Source organism: Halyomorpha halys, unplaced genomic scaffold, assembly GCF_000696795.3.
Source record: "Halyomorpha halys isolate HHAL.00 unplaced genomic scaffold, Hhal_1.1 Scaffold445.1, whole genome shotgun sequence".
Lineage (NCBI taxonomy): Eukaryota > Metazoa > Arthropoda > Insecta > Hemiptera > Pentatomidae > Halyomorpha > Halyomorpha halys.
In genome coordinates this window covers 273,043-300,932 of record NW_027114133.1, presented here as the reverse complement: position 1 = coordinate 300,932, position 27,890 = coordinate 273,043, and the positions used below count along the sequence as shown (strand labels likewise).

General features: G+C 31.7%; 1 protein-coding gene across 2 annotated transcripts in view; it reads left to right on the top strand.

The window, feature by feature from the left end:
• Positions 1-27,890, top strand: part of LOC106682819 (lachesin) — a 522,354-nt gene that overhangs the window by 245,700 nt on the left and 248,764 nt on the right. For both annotated transcript variants that reach the window (XM_067051382.1, XM_067051381.1), the window contains exon 3: positions 18,528-18,728. In XM_067051382.1, coding sequence (XP_066907483.1) covers positions 18,528-18,728 — 201 coding nt within the window. The remainder of the gene's footprint in view (positions 1-18,527; positions 18,729-27,890) is intronic.

The following is a 27,890-nucleotide window of genomic DNA, read 5'->3' as shown; positions in this document are numbered from 1 at the left end:
ATTTGTTATAGTCTATATAAAATATTATTATTTCTTGTATTTGTTTTCATAAAACTTATTTTGTACCCAGGAATCTAAATAATTTGTATTTCTCAATGAGACACTGTAGTCTCAGAGCATCATGGCTTATTGCAAAATTATCAAGAACAATAAAATCTCTCTCTCTCTCTCGCTATGAAATATTGAATAACAAAAAACTTTTTAAGGTTCAATTAAATTTATATATATCTTGGTATTTACAATACTCTTGAATTTTCTTCTAATGGAAGTAATTATGTTTATTTTGGTAGACCGGCCGCTTGAACTAAGATCAAAGCGCCACTTGGGAATTAAAACCCCCTCTTGTTTTGAGTTATTATAGCAGCGTTCCCTACTCCCGACTTCATTTCATTCTGGCAGGTTAAAACCGTAGCCACAATACCGTCAGCCTAATCTAGTGATGTGGTTTATAATTGGTCTTTGCCCTTAACAGTCTTAATGATTTTTAACCTCTTCACAGTGGAATATTATTGCGCAATAAATTAATTTGATCTTTAATAAATTGTCTTATTCCTATTTTTTCGTTTAAAACTGGGAAAACCGTATAAATAAAACTGTTATTTCAGACTGTTCCAAAGCTTATAAGATTGACACTAAGTACCACTCAATAGCAAAATATTTTTCAAGGGTATGCAATTTCAAAAGTAACATAGCGATTTGTTGTCGAATAACAAAAAAAAAAAAGTTTACTGGTTTTAAATATATTATTTTATCATGTAAACGTTTAACCTTTGTCCTACAACGTTACTCTACAAATAATCTTGTTTAAATTTTCTAAGCATTACACTGCGTTATTTTGGCTAAAGTTAAAAATTTAGTTTTTCAGTATAAAATCGTGAGTATAACTTAGTGAAATGCAATTTATATTTGATACATGTTTGTTGTTGCCCATTCTTTTACTTAGCTATTTAATAGATTATCTTTATCATGTGATTCTTTATGGTTTTAATGAGGGTGAATGTTTGCAATATTATATAAAGACCATATTCTTTCAGATATATTTTATATTATTAGATTTATTGTGACAAGAATTATATTATTTATCTTTTACTTCAAAGTGGAATGTTAATAAAAGCAGATCTCTGTTAGTGAGGGGAATTTACTAAGTCGAAAATTGTAATTTAATGTTTTATTTTTTATAAACAGTTATTTATGCTATTAATAAATTTCAGGAAATTTAAAATTTTATAACATTTTAACTGGAAAAACCAAATAACTCAAAAATAACAAATCTTAACCCAATGTGATTTACCTTTAAGACGACGATATTAATTTAAAAAACGATCCAAACGATTAAATTCAATTCTGGTTTCCAGTTACATAACTCCTTCTTCAATTACTAGCTATTGGATATGATTAATAATGATAATACTTTTTGTTTACTAGTTAAACAAATAGTTTGTTTAACAGCATTCTTAATATTATAAAATATATTATTAATTTTTAACAACTATTATACCAAATCCATCAACAAAAGTTATAAAATTTAAAATCCTAATATTTTGTTCCACTCCGTTACCTAAAGTTAAAGGAGCAGTGACCTACAACTTGGGAAATCCAACCACAGCCCGAAGAATGAAGCCCAGACTGCTGCAGGACATCCCGTCCTGGGGAGTTCTATATTTATCAGTTCTGTTATTGTCACTCTAAAATTTTATTTTATCTTAATTTATTTTTTTTTCTCTTTATCTTTTTCCTAAATTCACTTTCTTATTTTTCATTATAAGACAATTAGTTATTTTGTTAAATCCGTCATTGTCATTGTTCTTGTTATTAACTTTACTTTTATCTTTCATTAAGCATTATTATATTAATCCATTTATTTATTTTTTTAAACAAATAAATTTTAAAAAATATTTGTTATCATTCCCTATTTTCTTTCTTTCTTTTATTTTTTTTTCATTTTTCGCCCGTCTCCATTAAGAAGTATTCCAAAACTTTTCAATGGATTCAGTTTTTTTATAATTTTTTAAAGAGGCACAATTTTATGGGGGAACACGGCAATGATTCAACTGAGCAATAAATAATGTATAGATTAAAGGAACCGGTTGAAGGTTCTGATTAAAATCATAATTTCAACTTTAAATGTCATTATTTTTTTTTTAAAAACTTTACCACAGTTCATTTTTTTTTTTTTTTACGAAAAAATGGTACACGTTTCATTTTTTTTTTTAAGAGTAACAAAAAGATTTTTAAAAAGTAGAGAACAGAAATTATTAGGAAATGTTTTTAAATACATTTTTAAGATATTGAAGATCATTTAAAAATTGCTTACATTTATAAATAACTTAATTAATGCGTTTTAAGATCTCCCAATTCCTAAAATTATATATTTTTAAATTTATCCTGTTGTTTCTGTTATCCACGTCTCAAAAATCTTATTGTTCTTAAGTTTATCTAAAGATAATTAGAAAAAGAAAGTATTTTTTTCTACCTATCAGTTGTGGATTTGAAAACTATGACAGTTTTCATAAACGAAACGACTGAACCTAGATTTATTTATAAATTAACTGTTTGCTACAAAAAAATGCAGTACGGTTTTTTACTACTAATTGTCATATTTTTTTCTATAACATTTAAAACTTAATTTACTTAAATAACTCTGTTTTATATCATTTATGAGAATAATTAAAAGACAATAAAATGAAAAATTCATGATATTGCTAAACATAATAATTGGGACTCCAGGTAAAGCAAGGAGTAGTTTCATAAATTTGGATAAAGTTTGAAGTTTACCAGATATCAGGTCGTGAGGACGTTGAGCTTTGTATCTTATACTAAGTTTATATCAGGAATTTCATATTGTCTTTACCTTGGGAAGTGGAGGGAGAATGGGAACCTAAATCTAAATTAAAGCAAAATGTAGTTTGCTAAAAAAGTAGTATGCTTTTTATTATTAATACTTTTGTTTTCCTATTCAATCTTAAGCATATCAATAATAAAAATAAATCTTGATTGGATTTTATGAATTAAAAAAAAAATTGTTCTCCCTTCTTTGGGCCGTATTTTCTATTTATGGTTTTAAAATAGAAGCATTTAAATACAATTAAAAAATCTTTTCTTTTTTTTTCTATTTTTTATTTAATAATACAGTCGAGTACAACCGAGGGTCTCTCATTGCATTACTTAAAGCCAGTGGATGTCGTGTGCATTTGAGAGTATTGTAGACATTAGGAGAAGGTTTAGAAAATACAAATAATACCTATGTATTAAATAAATTGCTATATGGGGATGCTGTTAATGTTTTAATGTTATATCTGCTTAATAAATTTACTTTCTTTTGATTTTTCTAAGTAGATTTATAGAAATATGAGGGTGAATACCTAAGGATGAACGAATAAACATATTCACTCTACCGGCAGGTCTGTCTTTATATATTTATAACGTGCCTTAATGTTTGTATAGTGGGTTATTGGGTTAGGATAAGCGATGAATTAGCAAAAATCTGGACATAAATTATTTCCACCATTTTCGGGATTCATGGAACAACATCAGTAGCACACTCCTTCTTATGCACAATTATTGCCCGTTGATCAGATTAATGCAGTGTAAGGTTCATTTGTCACTCAAAGTACGTGTAAAAGTGAAAGCTTATTAGCAGAAAAAGATTCTTATCCCGAAGAAACGATAATTTTGAACGAATTATGATTCTCTTTTTCTAAATTAATGTTCTGAGCGCACGCTATGTAGCAATTTTTTACATGCCTATCTGTTGCCCTCCGAAAATTACAAAACACAGTTTTTTAAATGTAATTTATGATTAAAACAGTAAAATCCAATTCGAAGCCGACCTCAGTGGCGCACTGTAATTAGTTAATAAAATATGTTCAGCGTCAAGGGAAATTCAAATAATTCCAAAGAAGGATCTCTTTTGATTCCTATTGTTGGAGGCCAATTAACCTTAACTGCCTTCCTTTGAAACTTGAAAACAAATAAGATCCCAGTCTCTTTCTTGATTCTATAAATTTTCACCTTGTTTGACTCTGATTTTCTATTTAGAAATGGAAAATGAAGACCATTAAATTTTCTGTATTATTATTCGATATTTCAGTATTAACAGTCCTTTGTTGAAACATTTTGTTTCATTACAATAAGATTTATATTTCGTATGGGGCCTTTTCTTTTCTGATGTATACATTTTTCAGTCGATTTTTTTTTCCCGTTTAATGTTAGTTCGCGAATGTAGAAATGAAGAAAGTGAATTAATGTAGAAAATTGAAAATTGATTTAGTTAAATTTATGTATACTCAAAAATAATAATATAATTCTTAATAATGTTTTCCTTTATTTTATATTAACTTCGAGGTTTACTCTTTACATGATTTCTATTTTTTTTTTTTATTTTATATCTTGAACAGGCGAAAAAATTAACTGCAACAACAAGGAATTGTAAATGTTATCATATTATTACACATGTGTGCTCGTTGATAATAATAACCCTTTGATTGCGTCCCAAACTCTCCATTCCCATATCATAGCCCTCGAAGAATAGTTTCGTAATTGGAGGATTGAAATAAATCCCATCAAATCACCTTTACCCTTAGTCGTAAACCTACTGACAGTCTCTTTTAATAATGTTGATTTTACCCCTGTCGAACATATCCGCTATCTTGGACTACATCTGAACAAACGACTAACCTGGAATTCTCTTACAAGACTGAAAAGACAGGAAACTGCACGTCGATATCGACTATTACAGGACTTAACGGACAAACGGTCTCAAATTCCGATTCATTACAAACGACTGATCTACATGAATGTAATAAGGCCAATCTGGACATATGGAGTTGAGTTTGGTGGCTCCGCTAAACCTTCGAATTCCTCTCGTATCCAATCATTGTAATCCAAAATCCTGCGTAAAATCATCAATGCTCTTTACTTTTTCACAAATAAAATCATACATAAAGACCTTAATGTTCCATATATAACTGATCTAGCCCGAACCTGATATCACTCCTACCATTACAAACTCCCTTACCACCTAAAACCACTAGTTTCCTACCTTGCTACCTCTTACATTCCTAATAATCCTCAGAGGCGCCTAAAAAGAAGATGGCCACGAGACTTGCTAATGTAAAACGTCATTAGAGTGTATAATTTTACTGTTGGTAATTTTCCTACACGCCTGTAACACTCCAATTTAACTGAGATCAAATTTACTAAATGTATTATAATGTACAGTTATAAATAGCAATAAATAAATAAATAAAAAAAATAGTGAATAAAGGTTATCGAATATAATCTGTATCGGCCTTACATATTGCTGTGCAAATCGGTAAGTCCATTAAATTTAAAATTTAGAGTCAACTGTTGACCATTATTGTACCGTTTAATGTTTTCAATTATTTGTGTTATTACATATACAAATTTTTATAGTTGAACCAATATTTTTTTTTACAATTTTAAGAAGCATGAAATGAATACATTAATTAAATATGAAAACATTATAATATTAAATGAAAATACCTTTTCTGATGATCTCTTTAAATTACATTTTAAACATTCGGTTCTTACAAAACATTTTTCATTTAAAACTCCAAAGCTAGGCACCGGTCCAATTTACTCTGTAAAATTATACGTATTCATGGACAGCTGAATTAGAATCAATTACTTAAGAAAGAAGTGTAAGCACTACACACTTGTCCATAACAATTTATAGTTAAAAAGTAAATAACTCTTTTTTATTTTACAAAAACATTGAATTGAATATTTTAATAAAATAAGAGACAAATTTTATGAATTATGTTTTAATAAAAGGGGACCAAAATTTGATAGCTGCTATCAAAGCCAAGAGGGGTGGATTTTCCATTCTACTTCAATTCAAAGGCTCCGACTTTTTTTTTCTTTCTGGCCCAGTGTCTTTTTTTTATGTTTATTTTGTGCTTCGATTGACCCCCTTCTCCTTTTCTTACTGGAATACTAAGAGAGTCTTATTGATTCTAACAGCCTTCATAGCTCTGCCTTAGGATTATCCAACAAAAGGTTCGAATTCTTTAATAAACATTGAAATTATTTCTTTGTTTTTCTATACTTTTCTCATCAGATATTTATCATATTTGAACTTCTTCATCTTTTAATTATGACAATAATTAAGAGAACCCAAATGTTCTATTCTCCCAAATTTAGAGATCCAGAATAATAATGACCTTTTCATTGCATCCCGAACCCTCCAATCCCACATTACCGCATGGCATCAGAATGGAGCCAAAACTGGAGGATAATAATAAATTATCCATTTACCCTTCGTCGTTAACCCATGACCTCCTGTCCCACAGTATCCTTTAATGATACCCCATCTATTCCTGTCGAACATATCCGTTACCTAGGACTAAATCGGGACAAACGACTGACATCCTCATACAAGACTGAAAAGACAGGAAATTGCTCGTCGATTCTGACTATTACAACTTTTACTAGACAGATGGTTTAAACTTCCAATCCATTAGAGAAGACTGATCTACATAACTATGTAGACATAGGGAGTGGAGCTTTAGGGCTCCACTTGGCCATAAAATTCCTTCCGAATCCAATTCTTGCACTAAAAAATCCTTCAAAAAATTCCAAATGCTCCTTACAAATCAAGGACTCATAGTCATCAAAGTCATAAATCATCGATCAGGACCTCAATGTCCCGTATGTTGCCGATTTGTTCAGAACCAGATACCAATAATTCCATGATAAACTTCCAACCACCCAAACCTACTTGTTTCTAACCCAACTTTATTACCTAACGATCATCCTAGGCGTCTGAAAAGAAGATGGTTTCGAGATCTTCTCTTTTAGAAATGTTATTGGAGTTATATCAATGGGTAGATTATCCACACGTATCATATAATTATATCACCTACAGCGAATTTACTTGTAAATATTTTTATACAGTCGTAAATAACAATAAGTATGGGTATTGATGACCTCAGGGTTTTCCGCCTAAAGCCCCAACCAACAACAGCAATAACAATAAATAAATTATTTTTAAAAAAATTCAAAAAATCAAAACATCCTACTAGAGAGAGATCTCTTGTTTCAACTTCCGTTTTGAAGGATACATTTCCATTTTTACTGACTTCAAAAGTTCTTTCGAGGTTTAATTAACCTTATTAATGAGTTCTTAATTCAGAATATTAGCTTTAGAGTCAATTACTTGAGACGTACAATTGTATCTGAAAGGAATGGTTTTTCACCTACTACTGAGTTTATCACAAGAAATAGAACATGTATATTCGAGGAAAATCAAAATATAAGGTCCTTAATAAAGGAAAAATTGAGTGATAAAAAACTTTCATTCTAGAAGTTTTAATATATTTTAGACGTTTCCATGGTGCATTTTTTTTACACATATCGTAATACATATAATACTGGAGTGCAAGGCATAGCAGGGTTGAAAGAGGTCCTTCTCCCAGCCTCAGAAAATCATTAATATATTTCTTGATGTCACTAAATAAATTTCTTAATACCAAAGCACAGATAATGTTACTAATTGTACATTAAAATGACATACAGCATTGCAAGAAACAACATGAACTTGTCCAAATGAAAATTGATAACTATAAGCTAAGAAAGGGCCTAAAAGGAAATTGATTCGATTTTAAAATATTGCAACCGGATGTCCTACCCAAAACAGAGGAGGGGGAGAGTGACCGGTTCTATCTGAAATGAATGACCCCGGGGCACCAATTAAGGGAGGGCTGCGTATGAAAGGAAATGACAAGACCCCTCTTAAATAAGCATAAAGGAACTAATGATTTGAGAACAGATTTACACTGGATAAGAAGTAGGACGAGTTTTCAGAGCAAGAAATCAGACTATAGCTATAACGTTATTTGACAATCTACAACATTAATTTGAATTCATAACCTAAAGATTATATTAATATCTATTAAATATTTTCATTAATGCTACAGTAAATAAAAACGAATCAGTTTCTAATAAGTTCAGAGCTCTCAAAATGTGTTGGTATATTCCTTATTTATAGGATATTTTAGAGGTATAGGAGATTCTAAGAGTACTGAAAATTCTCAAGATAGAATTTCAGAAACTTTGATTTAATTTAAAATTACGCTCAGCAATCAAGACAATGGACTCCAAAGACGATATCTGTTCTCTCCCGATAGTTTATTACTGTCATCAGCATACGTGGTGAGGATAGTGTTAGGATGTCAGCTGTATAGACGGTGAAGAGGTTGTCACCGAGGAAACTACCTTGAGGAACACCAGCGGACTGAGAATAGGTGACAGGATAGGAACCATTGTGGTTTACTTGGAACAATCTATCGATGAAAAGGAACGGATGATATATAGAAGGTAGGGATTAGGGATGCGACATCGATGTCGATGTTTTGAAAACATCGATGTTTTTGACATCGATGTATTTAAGCCGATGTTTTTTTAACATCGATGTTTTACGTTTGTCCCAATCTTTAATTTTTTTTTTCTTTTTACAAAAGTAACTAAATGAAAACAAAAAAATTACGGTATAAACAATTTCCTATCAACAATGGGGTGGGATAAGAAAGGACCTCCAACCATCACGCTAACGAAATAATAAAAATAAATTACGAATAGAAAAACATCGATGTTATAAAATTTCTATGTATAATATTAAAACATCCTTTGCCAACTTTTGCCTAAAATACATTCATGTTTTTAAACAACCATTTCAGTAACATAAGGTCTGTTCCAACGACTACGTATACTCCCGCCAGTCGGAAGTGGTTTTTGCAAAAAAATGCAAATTGACAAAAAAAAAAAATCGATGTTTAGAAATATCAGTTTTCAATATTAAAATATCTTTTCATACAATACATTGCCCAAAATACATCGATGTTTTTGAACAACAATTTCAGAAACATAAGGCTGTTCTTACGATCACGCATTCTGCGGCCTGTCAGAAGTGATTTTTGGACCAAAGAATCCGACTTCGACTACAAAAAACATCGATGTTTTTACAATATCGTTGCTTACAATACGTTACCCAAAATATATCGATGTTTTTGAACAATCATTTGAGTAACGTAAGGTCTGTCACAACGACTATCCAACGATCACGCATTTTAACGCCCGCCAGAAGTGGTTTATGGAACAAAGAATCCAACAAGGACTCCAAAAAACATCGATGTTTTTTAAAATATCCATTTCATGCATGGGATTTTGCCCATGATTGGTAATAGAGAGATAGGACGGTAGGAGGATGGGTATTCTAGCGGCTTTTGGGGCTATGTATCTTTTTAATTATTGATAATTTCCATGGGTCAGGAAGATATGTATTCAACTTTTTATTCCTAGAATGTTTGAATATCTGAATAAAAAAAGGATTTGAATTAGGTAACTTAATGCTGCTATGAGTTCAATTTATTAGTATGTATTTCCGACTTTGTAATTTACTGGAGTAGTCTGTGATATTTGTATTCTGATGGAATTTTGAATTTTAAGCCTAATTTAGACCAGGTAATTTGTTTACCCAATTCACTTCTAGGACGCTAATTAAAAAAAAAAAATAAAGCACGTTTTCATATAAAATTCTGAAGTCATTAGAAGAAATCATTTTTAATTTTTTTTTTTTTCAATTATTGCATTAAGCGTAGTAGTGAATTGAGGCACAATTCCTTAGTATTAGAGTATAAATATTAAATTAAAAACTGCAAAATGTATTATTTTTGTATAAATATTTATTGAATGTCTATTATTAGGGGTATGCTTGATCTTAACATTTTAAAGTTTCTTAAATGGGAAAATGTGTTAAATAGAGAAATGTATCCTTCTTATAGTAAGTTAAAACGAACATATCATTTACCATGCTTGAGAGTCTGTTAATAGGCTTCCGAAGTGCATAATAACGCCACGCAAAATATCAGTGGAGCTTCACACCATTTTGTCTGTTTCCGTTTTCATAGGTTGCTCATTCGTTTGAGTAGTTTTTGTTTTGGAGGTCTTTAAACTCTAATAAATAATTAATAACAATAATAATAAAGTAATGGAAAACAAAAATTATAAGATGAAACAAGGAACAAGTTAGCTGGAAGAAAGATATGCGATGAAGCTGTTAAAAATTGTATTATCTCTTTAAGATTACAAGGCTACATAATGAATTGCCCAGAAATTCCACTAGGAGATCCTCAGTATTTAACATTTAACATGTAAAGGGGGAGGCATAACCCTACTCACCATCAAAGCAAAAGTGAAACTAAAAAGACCAAACCCACAAAATGAGAGTTTAGGTTGAGATTAAGAGGATTGTCTGCAATTGTCTGTAATTTAAACTGAAACAGAAGGTAGCCAGTGATTGGTTTGTACTCTTCCCCTACTTCTCTGCGAGGCCCCTGAAAGGCACACGAGGCCCGTCTTTTTGGCTCTTTCCTCCAAGAACATAAACATTGAATTAGCCTGCTCAAAATCCTATACTTATAACATTTAGTATGTTAAAACTTTGTAAATTTAACACAACGTTATGAGTTATCTTATTTTTTGTAATCGTTAAAGTTATTTATTAATAAAAATGCATTCGTCATTATAATTTGGCAAATGAAATAAAATCATTTCAGAGTTATTTGAATAATGGTGATGTCATTTTAAAGAAAACTCTTGAGTTCAATGGTTGAATATTTTCAAGTCTCAGTTCGTGTACTTTCTATCTTTACTACAAAATGATACTTTAGTTTTTCAAATCTATAATAGTTTAACATAAATAATACGTGACGACCAAAATTAAATAACAATTGATCAATGACTGATCGTTAATTAAAAGCCTATTCTGTTAATATATAATGACAGTAAATCTAAAAAAGAGAGTAATGATGAAAACATGAAATGAGGACCGTCCATAGCTCAGATGGTAATAGGCGCAGGTCTATTAGTCTGAAATCTGCCGGTTCGTATCCTGTCTGGGCGTTTACTTTTTTTCATTAAGTGGTGGTCCCACTAAATGAAAAACTTTGTCTCCCTTTTTATAGGTTTTTCAGATTATAGGTTGGTCGCCTGTAGGTAACTAGGCAAACATCACCTTCGCTGTGGATTGCGTTATATTAATTTTTAAAAAACACGAAATGATAAATACATGCACAGACAAAAAAACAAAAAAAAAATTCAATCACTTCATCTTTGATTTTTTGAAAAGTGGAACAGTTCACAGAACGATGCCTCACATTGCAATTTTTAAAACCACTTTCTTCTAAAATGCTTTTTTCTTTTTCAAGTGTCTTTTCATGGTAATGTTGTAACAGACAGAATCCGAGAATTATTTTTATCAATGTTTATTTTAAAGAAGGGCCCGTCTTTACATTTGTTGAAGAATCGATTGTGAATAGTACTTAAGTTTATCTGCTTAGAATTTAGAAATCAGTATTTAGAAATAGAAAACAGATGACGTGCAAAAAAAAAATAGTTCTACTATAACATGCATTGATTTGATAGCCTTAAATTAAGCTCATAATAATCTTTTTTCGCTTATAACTTAACTACTGAAAAGATTCGTTTGAAAATTATTTAGAGAAATGAATCATTAAAGCAAGGACGCTATGAACAGTCCGACATGCACCACGATTTACTCAATAACTCCCAGTCCTTTGATGTCATTCCTCATTTTGTTTGAAGAGTGTTGAGTGATTTTATTATATTTATAATTAACATACAAAAATCATGATATTATAGGAACATATTTTATGTTAAACAATATATCAATTTTTCTTAAACACTAACAACTTATATTTGTTAAATTGGTTTTCTAGGTATTTGTTGTAAATTTTAATCATGATGTATGATATTTTACGATATTTTATACTATTCTAGACAGTATAACCTACTCCTTTCATTGATTCTGGCCTTACAGAATCAGTTCATTGATGCATCGATCTATCTCTCTGAAATTAGAGAGATGCAGAAGGATGTTCAGTAAATTCAAAATCATGATGGTGAATGAGATAAAAAACCAAAAAAAACACTGACGCTAGCTCCACTTACAACACAGCACTTAAAATGATAACGTTAAGTGTGTAGATAGCGTACGGTCTGAGGACTGTGTAGTCAGTGGTTATTAAAAATGTTGCAGTGGACAAAAATCGTAAAGAAATTCCTGAATTGTTTCTACATTTTTGACCTACTTATAAGAGTAAAAAAAGTCTGAAATTTATACCTAAGTTTTCTTAGAATATTAATGATATTTCGCTAGATTACACAATTTTGATATATATGTATTTCTTTATTTACTGCAACGTATGGCAACTGCACTACATTATAAATTTTGTTCTAAACAGCTGTGAATCAATAGTTGATGCAATTTACGGCACCATTTGTCGTGACCGAAGAAAAGAACCAAAATAATTTCAGAGTATACTTAAAAAATAAATAAACAAATTAAATAGTTTTTAATTTTATTAAAAATGCCGATGTTTCTTTTTCCAACCATAATGTACATTTTCTCTTGAAATTAAAGTCGATAAAAAATATAAAAGGAACTTTTATTCAGTGTGATTCTAGACCAAAATAAATTCAATTAAAACATATTTTTAAATTTGGTTTGGAATTATTTTATTTGATTTAAAATTATTTTTGATTGATTTGAAATTGCTATTTTATTGAAACTAGCTTGAAAATAAAATCAGCTAGACAATAAACAAAATATTGGGCAACTTAGTACCACTAATTAGGACATTTACTGGAGCCAAGAAAGGGATGTGAAGTAGCTCAATGAGTAAGCCGCAATGCTACTAACTACACATGCCCGGGTTCGAATCCAGTTGTGTAAGATAATTGCTTATTGTTTTTCTGTAGCCGAGAGTAAACCCAGTGGGTTCAGAAGCCTTCGGGTGTCCACGCAGCTTCTATAAAGTGAGTACCCAATGTTGTTTAAGAAAAGGATTTTCCCTGAAAAATATTGAACCCCTGATCATTCATTGGTTGCAACGTTGCAAATTTTAATTTAATTGACTCAAGCTAAGTATTCCCAATTCCTGGTGCTAAGTTACCCGCTATTCAATTTTAAGAAATTTCGACTAAGAAAGTGATTACTTATAGATATAAGAATAAAAGATAGATCGATGCATCAATGAACTGACTTCTGTAAGGCCAGAAACAATGAAAGGAGTAGGTTATACTGTCTAGAATAGAAAAAAATCGTAAAATGTCATACCTCATGATTAAAATTTACGACAAATACCTAGAAAACCAATTTAATAAATTGGTAATATAAGTTGGTAGTTTTTAAAAAAAATTCATATTTTGTTTAACATAAAATATGTTCCTATAATATCAAAAAAGATTTTCGTATGTTAATTATAAATATAATGAAATCACTCTACACTTTTCAAACAAAATGAGGAATGACATCAAAGGACCCCGAAGGAAACTGATTAAGTATTAATTTAAAAAAAAATCAATTTAATCCCTAGTTAATAAATACGAGAAGAAAAAATTCATAAATAAGTGATATCACTGCTAGTATTGTGGTATTAAAGTAAATATCACAATCTATAGGCAAAATACATTTTGATCCGAACAACAAACTTTGTAACTCCATAACTCAGTGATCAGATGTCATATGATCCATATCATTTCTCAGTTTGATTCTATGGAGACATAATTCATAATGCCGGTGGAAAGTAATCCGGAGCTCCTCACATTAGGACGTAGGTACATTGCTTAGCTCCTTATCTATACAACATACGTCCTATTGTACTCATATGATAATTACTCAGCTAATTGTTAATTCGGACCTAAAATTTCATGTGATTAGTCTTTTCGCTGACGGGACTCATTGGGGCTATCGATATCAGTTAAGCTTTACTTAAAGGAGCACGCTATTTTTTAAAATAACACCACCAATACTAATCGTTGACACTTAAAATACATAATTGCTACCCACGGCTCGTAGCGTGTGGTCCTTTCATGTTAAAAATTCATAATATTTTTCGCTATATATCGCTGCCACTAACGAAACCACTCAAGATAAGGAGCCGTAGCCTAGGGTCAGCCATTACGGTTTCCCGCGGTCAGCTATGGCCACATTAGGGAAACAAATAGACTGCACGATAGGCATCTTAGATTGCTCGGCGATTTTTCAAAAATATTCCTCCCGGTACTCGCTCATGTTTTACTCAGGTAATTATTAAATTATCAATGAAGCAGCGAGTTTTTATTTGTTATTCGTGTTTAGAATAGAAATATATGGTCAGACATGCAAGTAAAATGATTTCCCGAAATGTTGTCCACATACGCAAGTTGCTTTTATATATTATATGTGTTGATAATGTACAATCTAGTCATGTTGGTAATAGTCAATACACACGTTTTGATTTATTTTCTTTTATTCAACAAAATATACACATTAAATACTTATGCGTAAAATGAGCGTCATAGTAGGGACGCATTTTTTTTTTAAAGATCATTAATGTATTATTACCTATTACGGAGTAATTAGGTAGTTTATATTTATTTATTTACTTTTTATTTAATTAATGTATTATTTTTTTATTAAAACAATAATAAACAATATTCTTATTTTTATCAACAAATGCAGTTTTAATATTGTAAATTAGGAGGCGTCCTCGAAATTCGTTTGAAATAATTATAAAAGCTTATAAAGAAATAAAATTTTTCTGTTTTATGATATAGCATATAATTAAATTAACTACCCATCGTGATATTTCTTTAAATCGCTCCGCTTTCTGTGAAATATCAAAGGTATCTCACATATTTCACAGAAAACGGAGTGATTTAAAGGGGCAACTTTATTAAACGATGATAGCTCACACATTACGGAACTATTTAATTACCTTATGAAAACAAAAATGTACGCACATACATAAACAGTTCGATTTTTTTTACATTTTTACCATATCAATTAATTTCACTTACCATTGAAGTCATTGTATATAAATATATATAATATTCTTTATTTATTCTTGGATTGATCCCTTTAATATAATATACAGGCGTCCAAATTAGGCTTTAAAGCCTTCGAGTAAAGTACAAGGTAAAAATGAAACAATTAAACGTCATAAAATATAATAAAACAATGAATTTGAAAAGTTAAAAATTAACAACAGTAATTATCAGAATATATGGAATAAAAATAGAACAAATAAAATTAAACCATATGTTATATCATAAAACATAAGATGTCTAACTTCTGAAATAAATAAAAAGGAAAATAAAATGATAAAAAATCAAATAAAATTAAACTAAAAATAATGGAAAGGTAGAATTTTTGCTAATATACATATTTACAAGTATAAACGAAACTCTGGAGCATACCGAGAAAATAAGAATACAGACAATATATAAACCTTTTTTGAAACTTTCAATTGTTATTCTTCCGGAGTTGGATGGACAGTGGTCGAAGATACGGGATTTGAAGGTTAGAAGGGTATTAGAAATACGAATGAAGGAGGAAATAGAATTCTATAGGGAAGAGGAACGAATGAGGAAAGATTTACGAAAGGCTGCGGTTCGATGGGCAGTTACATGTAAGTCTGAAGGTCGTGAGCGGGTATTGTGGGAATGCACTGAGGATTTAAATTGAAGGATAACAGAGATTTACAATGGACGGCGGGATTGGATAACTTGGTTAGGGAAGGAAGCAAGAAAATATTTACAACGGAAGGAGGTGTAAAGCCACATCAATTCTTCATAAAATCGGGTGACAGAGGCGACCCTGGGGACCCCAAAGATTGTGCGATTCATCTCATACCCAAAGATGAATCGTATAAAGCAATTAATTAACCGTTTTAATTTTGCTGCGAGATCCCAAGAGACAGCTCCATAAACCGCACAGTAATAATCAAAGTGGGGGAATATCAAGGAAGTAACCAGGAGCCTACGGGTTTCAAAAGTAAATGACGAAGATAATTTAAACGCTTTAGGGTGGAGAAGGTACGAGGGGAAATATCGGAGACGTGGTTTTTTCAGGAAGGAGTTTGCTCTATTGCGACACCAAGGTTTTTAATGTATGGATAGAATTGTATTGGATTGTTGTTTAGGAATAAGATTGGAATATGAGGAATAGTTTTCTGGAGGTGATTGAATCCTATTACGATTTCCTTACTCTTCCCTGCATTCAACTTAAGCTTGTTTTCTTGTGCTCAGTGACTAATTTGATTCAAGTCTTCTTGAAGCTTCTCCGTGGCAACCAAGGTGGGAAGGAAAGGTAAATTTGGGAATCATCAGCGTACAAATAGTATTGAGAATGTTGTATAAGGAGGGGAAGGTTAATGATCTAGATGGCGAAAAGGGTGGGGGAGAGCGATGAACCCTGAAGGACACCACAGTAAGGGGTCGAATCATTGATGATGGTTTATCTGGAACCACTACGTACTGGGGGTGATCGGAAAGGAAGGATTGAAACCAGCGCACTGTTGGATAGAGGAAGATTTCCTAATGTGTAAAGAAGAATGTTGTGGTCAACCGTGTCAAATGCTTTGGAGAAATAAAGGAGGATTAGGATTGTAAGGTTTTGGTGTTCCATGAAAGTTTGGAGGTCGTGGATTATTTTGAGGAGAGTGGATTTTGTTGAATAGCTTGGTCGAAAGCCGGATTGAAGGGGATTGATGAGGTAACGTTCTTCCAGGAAGTTTGAGAATTGGTTTTGAACAAGTTCTAACGGTTAGAAAGGTCTGACAGGTGAGAAATAGGGCGGAAGTCATTGGGTGAAGAAGGATTTGGGATTTTATTTAATGGTCGAACTAAAGCGGTTTTCAAACGAGAAGGGAATGTGGCATTTTACAAGGAAAAATTGTATATATGATAAAGTACGGGAATAAGGAGTAGAAGACATGATTTAATCAACTTAACAGGAATGTTGTCTGGTCCATGATTGTTGGTATGGGATCTCAGAATAGTGACTTGTAAATTTTCGTAAGAAATGTGGGAATAAATGATTTTTCAGGATTGAAGGTGTTATTTGTAATTTCAGGAAAGATTGATGGATCAGTAACATGGCATGTAAAATGGTTGTTCAGATCATCAGGTGTTAGTGGAAGAGAGCTGAGGTTATTGGATTATGGTAATATTTTGGGATAAGTTTCGGAATATTTTCCACTTGGATTTGGGATCGGGAGCATTGGTGAGGGTATAAAGAATGTGAAGGAATTTAGCACGTCGGACTGCTAATTGGGTTGCAGGGGGACCGGGTTCTGGGAAGAGGGAAGGATTTTTACTGGAGAGTCACTGATAAAAAGGTCTAACCAGATGCCAAAGTATTGTGTGTGATGTGTAGAAGAATAAGGAACGAGGTAAAGATTGAGGGAAAATATTCGGTCAGTAAAAAAGGATTTATCACTGGATTGAGAGAGCATGTTGGTGTTAAAATCACCAGTTATATTAATATTGGAATAAGTGGAAACGAGTTGGTCAAGGGAGGATTCGAAGGTGTTATCGAGTGGAACTAGTGGAGGTTAATAAATTACAGCAAATAACAGAGGGGAGGATATGGTTCAAAGTTCAACAAACATGTATTCTGAATGGGGAATGTTAGGAGAAGGGAATTGGAGTAGGATTTTGACCTTAAGACTAACATAAACAACCCAACTCCACCTCCAGTGCGATCGGATCTGTCTTGACGAAAGTAATTGCAATTGTAATAATTGTGAATAGAAACTTGAGAGGAAGGAATAAAGGGCTTAAGCCACGTTTCGGATACTGCTATGATGCGATGAAAATTATAAGGGAAGTACTGTTTGAATTCATCGATGTGGGCAATAAGCGATTGTGCATTAACGTGACAGGAACTAAGAACATTAGTCATAACTGTGGGGTTGTAAATGGAAGAGTAAGAAAAAGGATGAAGGTTGAGTGATAGAGAAGATCTTTTGTATACTGTTACGATTACATAGAATGTAACAATATTTGTTCCTTCAGTGAAAAAAATAATAAAAGAAGAGATGTGAATAGAGGAAATTCTACAAGTGCTATTATTAAAAGGTTGAACAAAAAATGAAAATAAATATAAATAAAGTATCTTCTATACAAAAGAAAGTAATGACACTCCCTCTATATGTATCATTCAATCAGCTGATCGGCTCAGTCAGCTGACATCGAAGTAACAGCTGACTCAGGCTATTACTCCCGTCCCACTAGTTCACGAACAATCCTCGTAAACTAATACTATCTAATATAATAACATAGAAAACAGAAAGAATAAAGGAAAACTATTTACAATAAAAATAAAATCCTATTCAAATATCATAGTAAAAACTAACCATCAGGTTCCCCGAATTAGATGCTATATACATAATTTAAACCTAAGAATAAAATAAAACAACTCTTCATAAAATACATAAATAAGCTAAAATGAAACAAAAACAATATTTACAAAAGTCAAAAACAATCCTAAACAAAAACAATGAATTGAATAAATAACAGAACCATCTATTTTACAGCTAGAGCAGAATATACTTTTAAAGGTGATAATAATCGTGAGATTCGGTTAATTAATCATGTACAAAATACATTGCAATCCTAGAAACCTATAGAATTAATTTTATACTTGTTTTATGTTCCAGGCAATTACGTACTCCTCTGGCGACGTGGATCTTCTGTACTAACAGCTGACAAGATTATGGTGACCCGAGACGCACGATTCAGGCTTGTTGAAGGATTCAATTTGGAAATATCCAAAGTTAGGCCGCAAGATGCAGGTGACTACGTTTGCCAGATTGGAGATGGAGATAATAAAGATCAGATTCACACCGTAGAAATTTTAGGTAAGTAGTAGAGGCATTAAGAAGCATGTTGTGGAAGTGATTTTTGTTTGTCGGGTCATCTTCTTTTGGGTACTCATAAGCTAAAGTACTCATTTTCTAAAGAATATGAGGTTTAAGAAGTATCCATTAAATAATTGAGGTTGAATTCATATTTAAATCCTGATTCATAAACTGTATATGACAATATATTTTTAACGAAAGCATAGTAAGGTAATACGGGGTTAGTGCAACAGTGAATTTTATATTCCAGCAGGCAAGTGACGAACTAAAGATAAATATTGATTTTAAATCTTCACTTAATATTTTTTTTTATTTCCACATTTTTTTTGTTATTTATTTTTTCAATACGCCTATAAGGGAGTTCCATTCACCCCAGAACTGCTGGTGTGAGCTCAATCAAAAGATGAGGTGTTGTCCACTTGCTCCACCTATCCTGATTTACCTTGTATTAAGGCGTTAATTGAAGCAGTGGAGACTTACATATGTACATCTTATGCAATAAAATAACATAATAAATCCATTATGCATCACAAGTAACATTATATTCAGTTTTAGTTGTATTATGATGGATATTTAATGTCAAATTTATTAAATCATACCTACAGCCTGTATAGTTCATGCAGATATTTTACTCTTATTGTTAAATTATTAGGGTTAACCTTTTCATACTATTATATTTTATGGTTCACTGAACTTATATTTCGATATAAATCCTTTGATCAAATATATAAATCGGTAAGTAGGTTTGAGGAAATAATCAGACGAGTAAAAATAAGAAGAAATGAAATAACAAAACTTTTAGATGATAAAATAATAAGCTTTTTATTTTTATAGGTACTTTGGTACTTTCTTCGACATATTTACTGGTTTTTCGAAAGTTTCAAACTATTTTTAATGAAATAATTTAGAGTCGCTTCGACATTTGAAAATGAATAAACTTCTGTTTCATTTTAAATCGAACTATAATCGCATTTATTTATTCTGTAACCTTGGTTGCAAAAACTGTACTTCATTTAAAAATAATAATAATGATTTTCTTTTCCTCATGTTAACGTCATCTCTAAAAGTACTTTGGTGACACTGAGTTTATATATATGTTTATCACACATGAACAAAAAATTTTTGGTTTCCTAGTACACTCAACTGACGAGACCAAAAGCACAATGTTGACATTCTTTATCTATTCTGATAGTTGTGATTTTATCAAAAATTAAAATCGTAACCATGTAGGTTCATATATGTTAATCTTAATAAATTATCATAGAAGTAATAAACTATAGTATTGTAATTTTCAGCGTTTTATTTTTGCACTAGGGTATGTTTTTACTGCTCTAACTGATTTTTTTCTTCTTCTAAGCAAAATAAAATTTTACTTAGTTAATAAGTAAAGTGGGTGTAGTAAAGCCCATAAGGCCCAACTTCAAATTCTGAAAATCATTTAGGATAATTTCAAAAGCGTTAGCGACATTACTTTGCATACTGAATTTCATATGCAGCTAAAAAATTTATAGAAACCTACTACAAATGATTTAATGATAAGTCAGAAGGAAATATTCATACAAGAACACTACAATACTCCGTTAACCTTACTACTTCGTAGTGGACTTAACGGAGTTGGATGTGTGATATCACATATTCCTCATGTTATATTTCCAAATTCCTAACTATGCTATTAAATTCATGGGTTTGTATATTTATTACTGACTAATATGAAAAAAATGTATACATTAGTGTTCTCTAAGTACTAAAATGCAGAAAATACAATAACTATTTAAATAAAATTGTTATTAATTCATCAATTCTTACTAAAACTCATGGATTTAGTTGAGGAATAAATTTAGCTATTTTAGAAAGTTAAATGATAAATTGTTCTTTTTATCCATATTTTTCCAAACCAAAAGACGATTTTATTAAATTTACATTTAAATAATTTTTGTAAAGTTTTGAACAAGGAGTAACATAAATGAAGGAACATTTTCTAACGTACCTGTGAAGGGAACTTAATAAACTAACTCGTTTATTTTTTACGAGGTCAATTTGAAAGGAAGATGGCTCCTTTGTAGTGAAATTGCCGAGTATCCTTCAGCCTAATGGAGTACGACATTTTCTAAAGAATTGAGATAAATTGTCCTCTTTTTACACAGGCATTATAATAATCATTTTGACCCGAATTTAGTTAAAAAATGTAAATATCAATTAAACTCTCGTCATGGCTTCTCGATGATCTATTACTAAGAATGTTGTGATTGTGTTTGTTTATATTTTTGAAAATCTGGTTTACATTATAACGTTTGTATCTTCTTAAAAATATTTACGCGTTTCAGGATAGTTTTTAAGGTTATTAAATCGCTAATTTATCATAGATATAATTATGTTACATTACTTTGTATTTTACATTACTGTATATTTTGTACATTTTGTACATTACATTACTGAATAATTTTGTAAACCATTAAAAGTACAGTTCAAAAGTAGCCATGCATGAAAATTAAATTAATTTAGAACTCACCGATAAATATTTTTTCTATTCCAGATTCTAAAGAAAATTTAAATGAATCACTTTCTTATTAAAAAAAAAGAATAATGAACTTAACGTTAAATAGATCGAATGTGAAAGTTTATTTTACAAAACTATCCAAATTACTTTACTGAACAAGAAAATAAGAAATTTCTTCTTCAATTTACGTACCAAAAAAACTTTACTTTCACAATTTATTCAATGTATATCTATTTTATTATTTTATTTTTATTTTCTAAAACTGTTTGTTGAAATTGGTTGTTACAATTTTACCCTGAGTAAGGGATTTTAAGTCGTTAGATAAGCTAATATGACATTCTGCCAGGATGAAATCTTCTTTAAATACTTTGTTTTCTGTAACTGTTGTAACTGTAATTTTAAGATTTTGCAGAATACCATTACAATTTGCCTTCTTATCATTAATATCCTCTCATTAATGGTAGGTATATTTCATTATTGTTACAAATGATGTATAATTCTTGTTTCTTACTAAGAATAAATCTTACGAAAGTGGGAAAATTACGAAAATGAAAATTTCCTCGAAATTTTACAAAGATTGATCAATCATGACAAAAAACAAGATTGTCGAGGCTAATCCACTGATCCTTTAGTTAGGATTGAGTAGCTTCATGTCGAGATAAAAATTATTGTGAACTAGATTTTTATTGTTAATGAAGAATGATCGATACTTGTGAAACATCATTTGATGCTACACATTAATCTCCACTGTCACTTTAAGCTCTGAAATAAGAGCTACACGATTAAGGCTAGCTCAGCTATGAAATGCCTCCCTTTTTGCAAGACTTGGATATTTAGATTTAGTTGACCTCAAAATGCTAATTTCCGTAAAAAAATCGAATTTTAAATTTTGTATGATCGCTACACTTTCTCTCACTATATATTCCTTATAATCCGTAAGTGAATTTTTTAAAATTTATTTATTGGCATTTATAATTGTATATAAAATACAACAAGCAAATGTGAAGTAACATCATAATGATATGATACAGCATATAACAAATACACCATCTAGAGAAACTATCCAGTAGTAGAACTCTAAAAACATTTTACAATATAAGGTCACGAGGCCATCTTCTTTTCAGGGGCATCGAAGGATTGCCTGGAACGGAAGAGGAAACAAGGTTAGAAACTAGTGGGTTTGAGTGGTTAGTGAGTTTATAATGCAAGATGATAGCAATGATATCGGGTTCGGGCTAGATCGGTTACATAAGGAACATTTAGGTCTTTATGGATGGTTTTATTAGTAACAAAATAAGGAGCATTGAGGATTTTACACAGGATTTTTGATTGTAAGGATTGGATATGAGACGAATTCGAAGGTTTAGTGGAGCCCCAAAGCTCAACTCCGTATGTCCAGATGGGCCTTACTATTGTCATGTAGTTCATGTAGTCATTTGTAATGAGTTAGAAGTTTAGACCGTTTGTCTAGTAAGTGCTGTAATAGTCGGAATCTGCATGCAGTTTCCTGTCTTTTCAGTCTTGTGTGAGGGTTCCAGGTTAGTCGTTTGTCAAGGTGTAGTCCAAGATAACGAATCTTTTCTACAGGGGTAAGAGCCACATTCATCTTCTCCGAGCACATTTAAAATGGGATATTGTTTTATATAAATCATGATAATTTTATTCTAGTAATAAAAAGTACTTCAAATTGTGAATATGAGCCTTATACTATTCAAAGGGATGGCACTAACTCGCGGCCACGAAGGCTTAAGATACGAGCGGTGACCATCCACTATAATATGGAAATTCGATAACTCAATCCCGCCCCAAACGTGGCCCTCTCACTTATTCTAATGAGAAGGATGTCCTGGCTATGAAACAATATCCAAGGCATTACTCAGAGAGCTCCAACATTACGGCCCTAGAGTGTCCCCGTTTATAAAAATTCATGTGGGTGGCTCCCACGGGACGGAATTATCGACAAACCCTATGGAATATAACACTTAGTCGTATTAGGAGGCAATACAGGCTCTATCCCTCTGCTATATTAAATATTTTACACAGGATACCTACTCTATAAACTCCGAGGCAATTTGTTCCGTCCCAGAGCTCTACTAAAGCAAAGTCCCTCCTTTGTATGCCCTTTTCCCTTCTTGAAAATTCTACCTAAAACATCAAAGCCTGTTGAATATTCATATGCTAATTGTCAATTGTATGCAGCGATAAATTAGCACTAAATTTAAACAATTTAGCAAAAATTTTAAATTACTTTAAAAAAAAACAATTAAAAAAGTAATAAAAATGGTAGCAGTCTTGATGCTGGCCGATAGTAGTGAAATGATGTATTGACAATTTATTAAAATGATATTTACTTTTCCAATTATTCTTTCTTTTCTTATTTAATTAAAATTATGACGTAATCCTTTATTTAATTGTACTATTAATTACTTAAATTATAGTGTACGTTGTCATTTGTTATATTATGAAATTTCTCGCCTCTTTGTAACATAAGATACAACTAAAAATTACAGTTTATTACAATATATATATAACTTACGAGCACTTGTACTGAAAGACTTGAAAAAAGGGAACAGAATTACAACGCAAGCTTACTAGAAAGATACTGCTTTATTATTTCTGTGATGCTCCTTATACACATTATTGGGGTTTATTTACATGGGGAGATAGGATTAGAGTTGGCCTTGTCCAACCATAACTTATATTTATATATATATATAAACGTTTGTGACCACAAAGAATGAAAAAGAGAATAGTGAGACAGAAATGATCGACCCGCTTGTTACTCAAAGATAGACTTTTATTGTATCCGTACCTCTATGTATACATCTTCGATCAGCTGATCTACCCGATCACTGACATTAAAATAACAGCTGAGTAAGGCTGTAACTCCCCCCCCCCCTACCAGTTTACGAACAATCAACCTCGTAAACTTATACTAATATAAATTTTACACACACACAATCAAATGTTGTAGACAGTATTGTCAGAAAACTATTCTCTGAACAGGCGAATACTATTGAATGAATAGACCAATACATATACAACGAATTTCCCTCAAATCACACAGGAAGAGATAGAGGACATCGCCTCGGATCTTCAATATAGCAGGGCACCAGGATTGGAAAGAATTCATAAAGGTGAATCCACATGTTGGCCTCTCGCCATGAATCGGAGGCTTGTACAAATGCTTGGTAAACAAAGAGCGGACCATCCACATGTCAGTGTTATTCAGAGAGGCAAGCATGGCGGACTACTAGTGGTTTCAGCCATTGCACTGGGATTGTATTATTTTTATTACAAAAAAAAGAAAATGAAAGGAAATTAAATATAAATAAATAAGATTAAATATAAAACTTATTATAAAAAGTACCAACAAACACCTTTAACATCCTAACAGGTCTCAGTTGCATCTATACAAAGAACAATGGTGGAGATGTTACACGAGCGCTCTCATGAACCCCTTTGTTCTGTGTCCAAAAAACCGACTCTCGACGGATCGACAACGAGCTTAGGCCAACTCCAACAAGCCACCCATCCACATGCTCGCGCATGTCTGAGTTCGCCAAGGGAAGACGGGAAGACCCCTCAACCTATTGTCCAATTTGTTTATTGGATACTATGGGTAAGGCATTCGAGAAAATTCAACAAGAGTTCACGGAGGGAGCTAATGGCCTCTCGCGGGCTCAATACAAATATCGTAAAGAGCGATCCACGATATATGCTGTTGGATTGATAGTCGAGACGGCCCGCTCAGCAATTGCAGGAGCAAGGTGGAGGAGAGGTGCTAAGCATTATGCAGCAATCATCACTCTAGATGTTAAAAATGCTTTTAACACTAGAAAATGGACCTGTATAATAATAGATGCCCTACGGACTATGGCGGTACCAGCCTATCTTATGAGAGTTCTTACAAACTACTTCAAAGATAGAGTTCTGTTTTACTTTTCAGACATTGGCCAAAGAAGATATGAGGTGACTGGTGGTATCCAACAGGGCTCGGTATTAGGACCTCTTCTGTGGAATGTCATGTACGACGCAATCTTCAAATTGACCGGACATGGATGCTTTACGTTGCACTTGTAGTGGCGAAGAAGTTACCCTCATCGCAAACTAGGCTTTTGCTACAGTCTGAGGTTGGCTGTCTTCGGTAAGCCTACAACTTCCAGATCAGAAGACCGAGGTTCTAGTAAATAGCAGGAAGCAGACTGAGTCCATCAATGTCACGGTTGGTTGTTGCTACTGTTGTTCCCTCCATTATGGTGAGGTGGATTTTTACGTAACCCAATTGTTGAACGGACATGGATGCTTTAGAGCCTACCAGTACCGCTAGTACAACTGGACAACACCGCAGAATGCGCTTGATGTCAGACTGTCGAGGAAACTACGGAGCACGTGTTTTTCACTTGCATTCGCTTTGCGGCATAAATAAGTGAATTGGAGAGAGTGTGTGGAGGACGCATCACACCAGAAAACGTGGTTAGCTATATAGGCTATCGTGAGCTAGGTACGGGCCTATCCGTGTATTTTGAAGATTTCCACCGACCCTCGTAAAAAAAAAAAAAAATACACGCAAACACTCACACACAGTTTGTGTTTTTTGTGATAATATGGTTTTAATTCGCCTGTTAATAATACATTCTCCTGGCAGTAGTGAGGGGTTGAAACGTCCGTTATGAATGGAAGAGGGATTTCTTTTCAAGGCAGGCGTACCGAGGCATTGCCACTTTTCGTTTCAAATGGGTCTTCATCCAAATTAAATAGCAACTTTAAACCCTAGTTACTCTAAATGCTATATCTCTTCTGAGAGAAAAAAAGATCTATCTCTGAAAGCATTAAAGGATTAACTGGTTACGTTAATTCCAATTAACGAAAAGGAGTTCACATTTCTCCTGAAGGTTGTAAATTTTATTAGCAAGAAGTATTAATTTCTAATATGTCATACTAAATTTATAAATTTAGTAAGAATTTTCACTAAATTTATAAAAAAAATTTCCTATGCACTGAGATTCTAAACCATAAATGTTTTTAACTGACATAAAACCGAATTTTCTTACGAAGTTTAAGAATCATATAGAAATATTGTATTATATTTTAATAAAATACTTTATTGTATCCGAAGAATTGGTTAATTTCCAATTTTAAGATTTGAAATTTACATTGTTCATTTTCACTATATCACATCACTACATCAACTTCGGGGTTATGCTCAATCTTTAGGCTTACACCCTGCCCATAAAAACCATCATTTGCCAAATGTTCATTACGATTACTTTGCCATTTGTTTATATTCCATTTGTTAACATATTAGACATTTTATTTGAGTTACTTGCTATTAGTAACTTTAATCCTATTTAAGCTCTCTGTATTTTTTTCTATCTCCTAATTTAATTTACTAAGCTAATATAATATATACAGAGGAATGTCTACATATTTACCCTTCCTTTGCTACATATCATGTTATACATGTTGTGCTGGGTCCGCTGAAGGGCCAATATCGTTAGCTAAGGGGTACAAAGGACGTGGAAACTCTCTGTAATTAATTGAAACTAATATTTGTGTACATTCTAATGATATGAATTTTCAAAAATTGTTGATTTATTTTAAATTGACAAAAGTTGGTGAAACGAAATAAAAATGGTGAAGCCATGCTTCACAATCTCTTCTGACGGCTTCGATTTTTTGGCCATCGAGTTGTGTTATTGAAGTTTGAATGTAGCAATACAGTCGATGATGCAATTTCAAACTAGAGTAATTAAAAGTTAGGAGATAATCATATATAATCATTATATATATGTATATCAAATGTCATTAAATTTTTTAAATAAATTAGGATCATATATTGGAGAAAAATACGGGCCTAGGGCGTTGAGTACAAATAATCTAATTGTTGAGAGTTGACCAAGACTGCTCTACTTGGTTTTAAAGAAATCTTTAATTTTTTTTATAAATCAGATAATTTGTTGAACAAGGACTATTATTGATAACGATGGTATTTTTTGTAGTTTATTTCACTATTAAGCAAACTATAATTAATGTGGTCCGACCAGACTGCAACAAATTACAATTTTTAAATTATTTCTAGAAACAAAACTAATATAATTTATATAATACAGATAAAATGTAAAATATTCTATGTATAAATAATTTATCATATTAATTCCAATTATGGAGTTACAAACAAAAATAGTTAGCAACTATTTATTTGCTGACGTTTCGTCTCTCTTTAAAGTTTCTAAAGCTCTCAACTTGAACAGTCCTGATGAATTTCATCAAAGTGGGGCGAATCGTAGGCAAATAATAGTTGTTAACAGTTTTTGTTCTCTTGTGACCGCACCCATAACCATCTTTTTCATAATTTTAAAAACTAAAATCCAGTTAATTTGAAAGAAGCCTACTAATTATCGAATGATACTGAATAGACTTTCACTAAATTTAGTAATTACATTTAATCATTAAATGAATGAAATACAACGTATGAAGAGAGTAATGGTGATAATAATTTACAATTCAAAAATTAAGAATTAAAAATTTATAAATTAATGAAAGCTTTACTAAAAATAAGAATACTATATAACTAAAGGGTAAGGCATGTCTAAGGTATATACAGCTAAGTATATTCGAAAGATATATATACCTTAGACATGCCTTACCCTTTAGTTATATAG